The sequence below is a fragment of the Serinus canaria genome, chromosome Z (assembly GCF_022539315.1).
Source record: "Serinus canaria isolate serCan28SL12 chromosome Z, serCan2020, whole genome shotgun sequence".
NCBI classification, from domain to species: domain Eukaryota; kingdom Metazoa; phylum Chordata; class Aves; order Passeriformes; family Fringillidae; genus Serinus; species Serinus canaria.
In genome coordinates this window covers 67,020,885-67,032,808 of record NC_066343.1, presented here as the reverse complement: position 1 = coordinate 67,032,808, position 11,924 = coordinate 67,020,885, and the positions used below count along the sequence as shown (strand labels likewise).

Sequence of the window (11,924 nt, the reverse complement as noted above, 5' to 3'; positions counted from 1 at the left end):
TAACAAGTCCTGGGGACTAGAAGAAAAACCCTGTGGTTTGCATTGAACTGGGCACAGAGGGCTGCATGCAGCCAGCAACCACCATGCCCCTGCTGCACCATCGTGTGGGAAGGACAGCCTGCCTGCAACACTGACCAGCAGACATTGGGTTAAAGCAGGTGCAGGTAGCCTGTGACTGAGGCACTGGTCTGGGGAAGACCCCACAGCGGGGGCAGATGAGACCTTTGCTCATCCTTGGACGCAGTCCCACCTCTGTAATCCTTGAGGTTTTTTCTGAGAAAGGCGGTTCAACCCAGGGGGCCAAAGGAGATGCAGGGAAAGCTTTTATTGGTATCTTCCAGCACACGTCAGCCCGGTTAAAAAAAATCTCCGTTTCTCAGAGAGCTTTTTAACACGGCTCGGGCAGCAATTGGTACAGGGACAGCAAACCAGGCTGCATCTGCTCAGCTCCAGTCACAAGCTCCCTGCCTCCTCTGAGTGTGTGTGTGTGTGTGTGTGTGTGTGTGTGTGTGTGTGTGTGTGTGTGTGTGTGTGTGCGTGCGCTAGACACAGGCATCCGCTCCCAGCATCTCGCTGCCTCCTGCATCCTCCGGCAGCAAGTGCAGGGCTCTGGCTTCCCGGGTACCACCCTCGCCGCTCCATCCATCCCCTGACAGGCATTTGCACGCGGGGCACGGCATGCGGTGAGCACCCGCGGGCACAGAGGGGCTCCTGGCCAGAGGCAGCGGCGATGGACATCGTGTGAACTGCTGTCTAGGGCTCGTGTACCCAGACCGACCCCAATCCTGGTAAGTGGGGTTTTTTTTGCATTATAGGCGCTTTGTGGGGTGCGTAGCGTGGGCTGTCCACACATTGTGTCACCCTTCCATGAGTTCCCCCACTGCCCCCGGGATCCTGGTGCCAGGGACTAGAGCTCCTGGGATGGGATGCCTGGGAGTGGGGATGATGATGGGGTGAGAGGGTCCTGCCCAGGCATCGGGGTCTTCATGTGTGTACTGGGGAGAGGGGCTGGGGAGGGAGAAGAGAAGGAGAAGTGCAGAGCTGGGCAGGAGCTGTGTCTGCTGCAGAGGAAGGGACTCTGCTGTCACGGCATTTTCATCCCCCTCTGGGAGATGAAAGAGTGCGACACACCTATAAAATCTGTCATAGCGCGGCAGAATGGGCAACCTGATCCAGCAGGGAGAACAGCCACTGGCTTGGTGTCCCCAGGACTGGGACACAGCACCCCCCCCCCCCACCCGACATCCCCACTGAACTCCCACAGTCCTGCAGAGGGTGGGAGGAACCATCAGCCATAGACCTCTCTGCCCCATGGCAAATAGATCATCTCACAGCAGCAGTCCCAGCAGTGCCATAGTTCTAGGATGTGCTGTCTGTCTGTGAGAGGGGACAAGAGGATGCTGGCAGACCCCTGTGGCCATCTGCAACCAGCTCAAGGAGGTGGAATGCGATGTCCCCCAAGCAGAGCCTGCTGCCTTCGCAGCCTGGTCCCCCTCACCCCAGGCAGGCAGCAATTGGCAGGGTGTGCAGAGATGTGCAAGAGCCATGGTAGAGCCATGGCAGCTCCTCACAGCCCTGCTTCATGCCCTTCAGACTAAGACCTGGGACCAGGCTGCCATAGGCTCTGAGGTCCCAGGGTTTTCCCCTCTGTTGGTACCCCACCCCTCTGTCTCCAGGGCCCCTAATGCTGCTCTAAGTAAGGCACAGCACTGCAGGGCAAAAGACCTGGAGAGGGCAGGGAGGAGGCCTGGCCCCCTGGCAGCCTGTGGGGACCAGGCACATCCTTCCCTCCCGATCAGGGAGCCAGCTCCTGGCATATGAGGGGGTTCTGGTGCACGCACACTCCTGATGCATCTCTCTGAGAGTGGGTGCCTGCTCAAGGGTGCACCATCCCAAGCACTGCTGACCCTCATTTGCTGGGAGGGCCTTTCACCGAGGACACACTCTGAGGCAGGTAACAGTCAGTCCTACAGACCCTGTGGCTCCACACCCCCATCTCCCCAGGCCACCACTGCACACCACAACAGCTCACCCTGCACCCACAGCCCCCAAGAAGCACTCGTCCCACACCCCCAGCTGCCACAGACACCACCCCATTCCCACAGCTGCTGCAACATCCCTGAACCCAAAGCCACCACCCACCCCACAGCCCACAGCCTCTGCAACACCCTCCGTGGGCCGTGACACCTGCCCTGCACTGCCAGCCACGCCGTGGCACGTTCACCCCGAAGCACATCCACCCCTCACACCCTGTGTCACATCCAGTCCTAAGGAACACAGCCCCCCTGCGCCGCTCCCGACGCGTCCCTCCTGCGCTCCCAGCCGCCACGTCGCCCCAGCTGCGCCGCGTACGCCCACCTGTGTGTCACCCGCCGCCACCACCCACCACTAACCTGGCACCCCCTAACCCAGCACAAGCCATGTGTGCTCTGCCGTGGGAGAGAGATTTTGCAGCCGTGCAAAATTCAGGGACCACTGGTTCTGTTTGCATCTGGATGTTCTGTCCTGTTCCCTCCTTCCGGGGTGCCTCCCTGATAGCCACCAGCTCTCTCCCCATTTGCACCTAACACAGGCTTAATTCTCACTCCAGCTGCACCAGCCTTGCTTCCATGCCTCAGTTTCTCCCATGCAGAGAGGAGCATGAAGCTGAGAAAGATGTGTCCCTGGGTACTAAGAGGATGAAGCGCTTTCTGGCTCAGTGTTTTGCTGCAGGAATGAAGCAGTGAGGAGCAAATCCAAAAGAGAAGAGTTAGGGGAATGGGTGTCACCCAAGGTTCAGGGCAGGGGTGCAGGGGGCTGGGGGCAAGGGAAAGGAAGGGGTTGGGAAGTTTCCCACCACCCACTGTGACAGCCCCCGGTGCTGGCAGGGCTCAGTGGAGCCGGGTGTTTGCAGGCAGCTCCCGCCTGTGCCCAGATTTAGCTCCTCTGTGGGGGCGACCTAAAAATAGCCCCACCGTGCAGCCTGGCAGCAAGGTCGAGGCCCCCGCACCTCTTAGGTCACGGTGAGACAGGTGGTGGTTCTGTTTGCCTCGGGGGGTGGACACAAATAGCACTGGAGACACCTTCCCCCAAGGACATGTGGGGACGCAGGGGCTGCTCAGGTTTCTGGGCTGCTATGAGGCAAGACTGCCCCTAGTCCTCCCTCCCCAGGAGAAGGGAGACTCCCAAAGTCTGGCAGACCCCCAAGTCATCCCAGGTTCTATGTGAAGGTGAAGTCCCACCCCACAAAGCCAGGTGAGGCAGAGCATGGGGCACAGGCAAAAAAGGGTCAGGACAGTGCAAAGCAAGTTTGGGGTATCTGGGGAGCAATGGGCCTGTGGAAAGGCAGTGGAGTCTGGAGACTGTGTTCAGGGTGAAGCCATTCAGCCCTGGCTGTGCAGGCAGGGTCCAGCTCTGCAGCACTAGCAGGGGCAGGGAGGCAAGCATAGCTGAGAATAGACACAAGTCGTGACAGAAGTGACACTGTCCAGGCTCCAGGCACACAGGAGAAAGTGGCAGAAGGCACTTGGTGTAGGCTTGGGAGAGGACAGGAAACAGCGAGGTGGGCTGGGATCTTGCAGCAGCCGTGCAGTGCAGGTGGGTGACTGTGAACACACAGGAGAGCCAGATTTGGGGGGGAATACAGCAAGTCCACACACCAGCCAGCCTTCTAATGCCCAGGCTGCCCCACTGCACTGCAGGGTAGCTGGGGTTGGGGCACCCAGAGCTCAGCAGCATCGTGGGGAGAAGCTGCCAGCATGCTGAGATGAGTAACATCGATGTGGGTACCAGGGAGACTCGGGTGCTGTGGGCTTTTTTCACTCTTCTGTGTGAGCCTAGCCCCTCTGAACCCTCTCCTCCCCACTTCTACCCAAACCTTAGGCAGGAATAGGCCTGGATCTGGTCAACACTCGGTGGTGCAGGGACCTACAAAGGCAGATCTTGGGGGGATTTCCCTGTGACTTCTCTGACTCTCTCGCTCGCAGGCAGAGCTGCAATGCTGCCCAGCAGCAGAGCTGATCCTGACCACGGCAGACGTGATCCTGAGCCAGCCAGGCAGAGGGTGGTGGCACGGCGAGGAGGTAGAAACACCCAGGTGTTTTCCTTCCCACTGGCACAGCCGCAGAGATGCTGTTGCTGTGGCTTGGACACGTGCCTCCAGCTCTGCCCTGCTCCCACCCTTGCAAAGCCCCGGGAGCTGAAGAAGGCCGGGCTCCAGCTCCGAGCCAGGCACTGTGGCCAACAGGTGCAAATACCCCAGCCCACACACACGCCCGCTGCTGGGACCCCCACGCGCAGGATGGGGCCCACACATGTTGCATCCCCGGCTCAGTGCGTGGGAATCTGCAGGCAGATGGTCCCGCGGTGGTGGGGAGAGGCTGGGGAATCACATGCGTGTGCACGCAGTGGTGTTTGCCGCCTGCCAGCATGCTCTGCTCCGCTCCGCTCGGCCCTGCTGCTGCGGGGTACCTGTAATTACCCTGACCAGGCTCCCTGCCACAGCAGTGCCCGCGGTGTGGAGTCCTCCCGCAGGCAGTGAGATCCTGGCGGTGTGCACACGTGCTGCTAATTATCCCACTACCTGGGGACTTCCCTGGTGAGGCTGGCGGGGAGGGAGATTGCCGTTCCAATCTCCTTGCTCTGCCTCCCGGTCCCTGGGCACCAGCTGGAAGTGGCTTTTTGCTGTAGCATAGAATTAGAGAATAATTAAGGCTGGAAAAGACCTCTAAGATCATCGGCTCCAACCATTAACCCAACACTGCCAAGGCCACCACTAAACCACATCCCTAAGTACCATGTCTACATGGTTTTTAAACCCTTCCAGAGATGGTGATTCCACCACTGCCCAGGGCAGCATCTTCCATGGTGCAACCCCAGCATGGCACGAGGGAAGCCCTTGGACCCATGTGAGGTGATGCTGTGCCCCATGGTGCTGGAGGCCAAATTCTGCTTCTACCCAGCTTCAGCTCACACCCAGTGAGACAGAGTCCAACTTGTTATTGCTGCTGCTGTCGGCCTCCCCACCTTATCCCAAGGTGATCTTCCCCTGGCACGGAAGCGAAAAATCCTTCTTGGGTCCCCTGTGCCCCTGTCCCATACATTGCTCCCCTTCCCTCTTCTACCCTCAGAGTCCTCCTAGGGCTGGCCCAGCCTCCCCACATGGCTCCTTGCAGGATGCCCAGCGATCACAGCAGCTGCACACACACGAACATGTGAGTGCAAGAAGAGGCAGCAGAGAGAAGAGGAATTTAAGGAAGGTGAGGGCTCAGCACCAGACCTGCCACGACCTAGTCCTGGGCAGAATTGCAGGGAGAACATCTTTCACCCTTGACTGGCCACAGAGATTGTCTTTAAGGCAGAAAGGAGATGCACGCAAGGAGAAGGATTACAGCTGGTCCTAGTAGTCCCTTTGGGTTTTACTGATCTGGCATGGAAAAAGCCTGGATGTGTTTCTTGTTAAGCTGGAGTCTAGAGAGCAAGGGTGGGGAGGCACCCCCAAACCATCTCCCTGCCTTCTGTCCCACTCCCCCACCCACTCAGACCCTCCATGGCCAGGAATCCATCTCCCCACAGCCACCACCATGATCCCAGTGTCAATTTGTCACAAAGACCCCACTTCTCCCTGCCCTGAGCCATTCCTCACGCAGCTGCGGGAAAACCACCGGGACACCCTTTTGGGGGTCAGGGACATGTAACCTTCCTTCCCACCGCAGAGCCATGGGGGTGCTGATGTCCAGGAGGCAGACGGTGGAGAGGGTGCAGAAAGTCAGCTTGGCCGTGTCAGCCTTCAAGGACGGGCTGCGGGAGCAGCCATCGACACGGCGTCGGGCGGAGGCGGGGACTGCACGCCAGGGGACGCTGGAGCAGGAGGTGCAAGAGGGAGAGGAGGAAGCGTTGGCGGGACCTTCCCAGCCGGAGGAGAGCAGTGCCAGCAAGGCAGCCTGGGAGCGGCTGCGGGATGGCCGGGGCGTGGAACCAGAGGAGTTCGACCGGGCCAACAGGTTCACGCCGCCAGCCTTCATCCGGCCCAAGAGGGAGCTCCACGATGATGAGCCCCCGGACATCAGCCTGGAGCAGAGGGAGCAGGTGAGCTGATGGAACCACAGAGACAGTGTGGGAGGGATGGGGACAGGGCTGGAGGTGGACAAGGACCTGAGTATCTGCCAGGGAGTGACAATCTCACAAAGCCCTTCAGAGGTGGCTCAGTGGGGTACAATGCCAGTAGCCAGGCTGGGCAGGTGGAGGTGCCACACTGGGAGGGGGTTGCAATTGTTCAGATGTGCCCTGGAGGCACCCTGGGGTGTCTTGAAAAGGAGGAGTCACTGCTGGGCACAGGCAGTTCTAGGTCTGGGGAAGAGAGGCCGATTTGATCTACATGTTCATCCACCTACAGTCAACCAGATTGCAACTCAAGCCATCCCTGCATACCTGCAGCCCCTACAACCCTGCCCATCTACAACCCAACAGCTTGTCCACCCAATCCTACAACCCACCCATCACACTCACAACCATACCCATACAGCCACCCACCCAACGAGCCTAACCCCAGCCCACCTACACCCTTATATAGCACAATAAAGACATGGAATATCCTGAGTTTAAAGGGACCCACAAGGATCATTGATGTCCCACTCCTGGTCATGCACAGGACACCCCAAGAGTCACACCATGTGCCTGAGAGTATTATCCAGGCTTGGTGCTGTGACCACTGCCCTGAGGGGCTTATTCCAATGTCCAACCACACCCTGAGCCTAAATGACACAGGGTACCTAGATTATATACCCAGGTTAGTATCTGTTTGGAAGTGGAAATGGAAATGTGTGGAAAGACTTACAGCTTATCCATCGACAATTACAACCCTAAAGACCAGCCAGTGTACAATCCTACAGTCCAGCCACCCACATGTAACATGCTGCAGAGAACCTATGACTCCACAGCCCCACCAACCCTATAGCCAGACCCATCCACCCACCATTCTTCCCCACAAACACACCCACCCTCCTCTAACTTGACCAGCCACGTCCACTACAATGACCTCTTCCCTATGCCAGCCCCACACATTCCCATCTTCCCCCCTCAGCATCCACCCCCACCTGCAAAGCACTGCCCAGATGGAGAAGCCAAGCCCCTGCCCACACTGCTCTGCTGAGCATGTGCCCATCCCTCCCAGATCCTGAATGATGAGATGTGTGAGATCTGCGAGGTGTGGACAGCCGAGAGCCTCTTCCCCTGCCGCATCTGCCACCGGGTATACCACGATGGCTGCCTGCGCCGCATGGGGTACCTGCAGAAGGACAGCGCTGTGGAGGTGACAGAGACGGCGCACACCGAGACCGGCTGGAGCTGCTACTACTGTGTGAGTGCCTGGACTGGGGGACACCAGGCTGCTGCTGGGTGGTGGGTGCTCCCCAGGGAACTGTGCCCCACATGGATGAGAGCAGGGATCCCACCACACAGCCTGCTCTGGGGCAATGGGGGATATGCTGCTCTCTAGTTCCCACCACCCACCTTGGACTGATGGGGCCACCAGATGCAGGGGACAGTGGCCCTTTGCCACCTCCCCACCTCTGCAGCCAGCTCCTCAGAACCTTGGTGCAGGATGGGACACTGTGGGCACATGAGATGCCGTACCAGATCTGGAATGGCCAAAGCCCAGGGGCATGGAGCCATCCCACTGCAGCACCCTTGGGTGATACAGCCCATCTCTCTGGGTGTCCTCACTCACTCGCCTTCAAGGGATCCTGGTGCTGCCATACAGAGCAGGTGCTCCCTCACCCCACGTCTTTCCCTCATGGCTTCTCTCTGCCCCCCACCCCAGGACAACCTCAATCTGTTGCTGACAGAGGAAGAGATGTACAGCCTGATGGAGACCCTGAGGAACTGCAAGATCATTCCAGGTGTGTACCCTCCATGCGGCGGGTCCCAGATGGCTGCAGGAAGCAGCTGGGGAGGTGGGTCCCCCCTCCTTCCTGGGCTCAGCACAGCCAATCTGTCCCCTGCAGAGAGCTGCCTGACCCTGGATGACTTCCTGCACTACAAACACCAAGTGCACAAGCAGCAGTTTGAGCGGACCATGCCTGAGGCACAGGAGGAGCAGGCAGCCCTGCAGTTCAACGCCCTGGACCCTGACAAGAAGGGGCACATTGAGTGGCAGGACTTCCTCTCCCACGAGTCCATCCAGCTGTTGCAGAAAATACGTCCACAGGTATGGTTGTGGCATCCAAAGCTTGCTCCTATGGCTGTCACACATGGTCATAGCACCCAGGGCTGGCTACATGGCCAGCAGCTGTGGCAATGGCACCTGGGTCCAACATCCACTGCCACAGCACCCATGGTCATGGCACCCAAAGCTGGCTCCTACAGCTGATGTCCCTGGCTGTGGCACCTGGGGCTGACTCCCATGTGCCACAGGGAGCATGTCCTAGCCATGGCACTCAGGGTGGAAACCCCTACAGTTTTGGGAATATAAGGACGGAGGTTCCCACAGAATGAGTGCTCCACCTTTGCTTCTCTGACCCCCTAGAATGCCCTTCTGCGGCTGCTGACACCCAAGGAGCGGGAGCGGGCACGGACAGCCTTCCTGGCCCTGGATCAGGACAATGACGGCTTCATCGGGGAGGCTGAGTGCCGCCAGGCCCGGCACAGCTGGTTCCGCAAGCACCAGAAGGAGATGCTGTCCTGCAATGTCAGGTGAGGGGATGCCCACCCTGGTGTAGGGGTGATATCCCAGCCAGGACTCCCAGCACAGTCCCAACACTTACCAAAGGTGCCCAGCACACAAATGGTTGCCCCTGCTTCCCACCACCTCCCCCTCCATGGCCCCTCAGCCCTGTGCATCCTTTTCCCCCACCACCACCATTTGGGGTGCAAGGAGCAGGGATGAAGAGCATCTTCCTCCCTGCCACAGCATCAGCCATGTGGGGCCCATATCAGAGGGCAGCCCCGCCAGCAGCAGGAATGGCAAGAGCCCGGAGAAGATCCTGCCAGCCACAAAGCAGGAGGAGACCAGGTGAGGCTGGGATGGTTAGGGGGATGATGGACACCCCCATTTTTTGGGGAGACCCTGGAGGAGCAGTGTTTCCAGAGTGTCCAGTGAGCCCACATCTGCCTGCAGGAGCATCGACTGGCCCAGATTCCTGCGGGAGAATGTCGCCTACATCCTGGCTGCACGTCCCAACAGCGCCGCCCTGCACCTGCAGCCCCTCGCCTAGAGCCGGCCACGCCTCGAGGGCACAGTGCCACGCCAGCCATGGTGACCTGCCCCGCCCTCCCCGCGGGCACAGCCAGGCGCCGATTGGCTGGCGGGGAAGCGGCCATGCTGCCCTATGCCCCACCTCCCCCTTGGATTGGCTGTGAAGAGGATGGGTGCCAGGCTCTGATTGGCTGAGGGAATGGGAGCGGCTCTTGGGTCTCTGATTGGTGGGGGGAAGCAGGGCGGGGCAGGGCTTGTCCTCACTGTTCCCTGCGTGCTGCAGGGACCATGGTGGGCAAGGGTCCTGTGCCCAGGGTCACCATAGGGCACAAGGGGCAGGGAACATGCTGCCCCCATGATCCCTGTCCCCACAGCACCCAGGGACCCGCAGACAGAGCAGGGGCTGCCCTGGGTACTTGTGGGGTGACAGCAGAACCCAGAGCACCCATGTGTCCCCAGCCTCCCACAGCATCATGGGGCAGCACAGCTGAGCCTCTGCGTGCCACAGGCAGCACCCACAGCTCTGCGGCAAGTAGTGTCTCAGCTCATCAGCATGGTGGATCCTCGGGATGTGGCTGACTCCCTTTGGGGTCTTTCACATCCCTGCCCTACTCCAACAGGGGTTGGAGCCCAGTAGGTCCATTCTTGCATGCACAGCTCGTGGCTAGAAGAGACAGTTTCCTGGCATGGCTCAACCCTTCCCTGCTGGCAACCAACTATTTAATGCCAACAGCGATGGTGTAGGAAGGAGCACTGGTAACAGAAAGCATCAGAGGATAGGAAGGCAAGGTCAGATGTAGGGGAACACTCCTATGCCTCTGATCTTGCCAGCAGCACTCCCCTGCATCCCTCATCCCTTCCTGTCCCCCTGGTTCCAAGGGATGCTCTTCATTTGCTTGCCATTCCAGTCCCACACCAGCCCTGTTCAGTCTCGCTCTCTACCCTCTGCATCAAGTGGGCAGCCTTGCCTCTCTGGGAGCACTAGTGCTAGTGGTTGGGAGGAGGAGGCAGAGCCCAGAGCCCCCCCAGGTGTCAGCTGCAGGGATGAGGCATTCACTGGGCCCGTTGGCAGTCCACAGTGATAGATGCACTCAGCCCACAGATGAAGGAGCAGGAAGCCCGGAAACCTTGCCCCAGACACACCAGGGGTTGGGATGCCCAGGTCCCATGGCAGTCCCAGCAGCTGCTCCTGCCCCTCTAATCCCTTTCCCGCAATGCCCTCAGCCTCTCCCTGCCTGGTGTGCCATGGCTCAGCCAGGAGGCCCCAGGATGTACACAGGCCAGGGGTGCACTTGCAGCAGCCTGGTCACACCCTCTCCTCCATCCCTGATGCCCTGTGGGCATCATCCCAGTCAGCCCCCTTCCCCCAGCCAGGGCACAGTTCCCCTCTCCAGGGTCTCTCCCACTGCAAGACCAGGAGGCGCACCAGTGCCACGACATCTTCCTCTACCACCCTGGCATGCCAGGCCAATGGGGATATTTTGGATGCCAGGTCCGAGATGTGGCCAGAGCGCCAATGGGGATATTTCGGATGCCAGGTCCGAGATGTGGCCAGAGCCATGGCGAGGAGGCGGCCGTGGGTGCGTGGATTGCAACTCCCTATCCGTACTGAGATACATTCATTAAACAGCTGTGTCCAGCTAGCCTCTCTCTGGTGTGCTCACAGGGCTTCTGGCTTCTCTGCGGGCATTTCTGGGCACCCACAGCTTCCTATTGTTTAAAATTCCACCCCAGACATCAGGCAGTCTTGGCCTCCTGTCCCCAGAGTGTCCCACAGCAGTGACAGGGGGTACTGCGTGTGCACCTAGGACCCAGCAAACTCTGGGTGCTGCATGAGTCCCCAGGAAAGCAGACAGTAAGGACAGTGCCTGGCTGATTGTGGAACCACCCCAAACACTGCAATGAAAGGGACACCCCTACACAGGGATGAGCGTGCTCTCCACCCTTAGAGGCACTGGAGGATGAGAACTGAACATTGGAGACAGCTGGATGCTGGGAACAGGCTGTCTGCAGCAAAATAACCCTGCAGAGACACCAAGATTCCCCAGGAGAGTGGTCCCCATGGCTGGAATGCTCCAGCTAATCACATCCACAGAGCTCCCAGGAAAAGCTGCAGCTATTGCTGGCAGCACATGGTCTGTGGGAACCAGGCTGCCAGTAAAAAGGACCCTCCAGCCTGTGGGGGACTTTCCTTGCAGTGCCCATGCTGCAGCTGGGAGGGGAATGGGATTTGCGAAGAGGATCTGGGAGGGAATTAGGAGCGGGGAGTTCTGCCCTGACAGCATCAGTTCAGTCTGTGGGGCCACAGAGCTTGCTGCTGAAAGCTTGACTTGGATATTTGAGCTCACTCCCACAGTCACAGTGGGATACCATTGCGTACAAACCACAGCAGGGGTGTCCAGCTCACCCACAGAGCAAATCCAGCAAGCATTTCAGGCTCTGAGAGCCAGATAAGCCTTAAAATTATCTGTGTCACCTGGGAGACACACTCATCACCTTGGGGAAGAGGATGGACATCTGCAGGAAGGGGGAGGGAGGTTTTGTGGCTGGGGGTGGGATATCATGGATTGGTGATGATGCGGGCTCTGCCAGCGGAGGAAAGCCCAGGGAAGCCCTCGCATGGTGAGAGGGTGTTAAATCACTGTGTTATTGCTCCGTCTGCTGGAGATGAACAACCAAGCAGAGAGCAGAGGCTTTATAACCCTGGGAGTGGGGCATCCACTCTTCACCTGGGGAACAAGACACAAGAGCT

General features: G+C 59.1%; 1 protein-coding gene across 1 annotated transcript; it reads left to right on the top strand.

Annotated features, from left to right (window-relative positions):
• The first annotated feature begins 5,697 nt into the window (after positions 1-5,697).
• PHF24 (PHD finger protein 24) lies at positions 5,698-10,806 on the top strand. Its single transcript, XM_030237530.2, has 7 exons — positions 5,698-6,066; positions 7,151-7,336; positions 7,799-7,877; positions 7,983-8,185; positions 8,504-8,670; positions 8,888-8,989; positions 9,095-10,806. Exons 1-7 carry the CDS (start codon positions 5,698-5,700, stop codon positions 9,189-9,191), a joined length of 1,203 nt encoding a protein of 400 aa, XP_030093390.1. The 3' UTR covers positions 9,192-10,806.
• Positions 10,807-11,924: the final 1,118 nt, after the last annotated feature.

Bases quoted from the DNA above. Each gene is read 5' to 3' on its own strand.
- PHF24 (XM_030237530.2), top strand. From the start codon at position 5,698: ATGGGGGTGCTGATGTCCAGGAGGCAGACGGTGGAGAGGGTGCAGAAA. The intron at 6,067-7,150 runs GTGAGCTGATGG...CATCCCTCCCAG, and splicing joins GCCTGGAGCAGAGGGAGCAG to ATCCTGAATGATGAGATGTG. The intron at 7,337-7,798 runs GTGAGTGCCTGG...CCCCCACCCCAG, and splicing joins GCTGGAGCTGCTACTACTGT to GACAACCTCAATCTGTTGCT.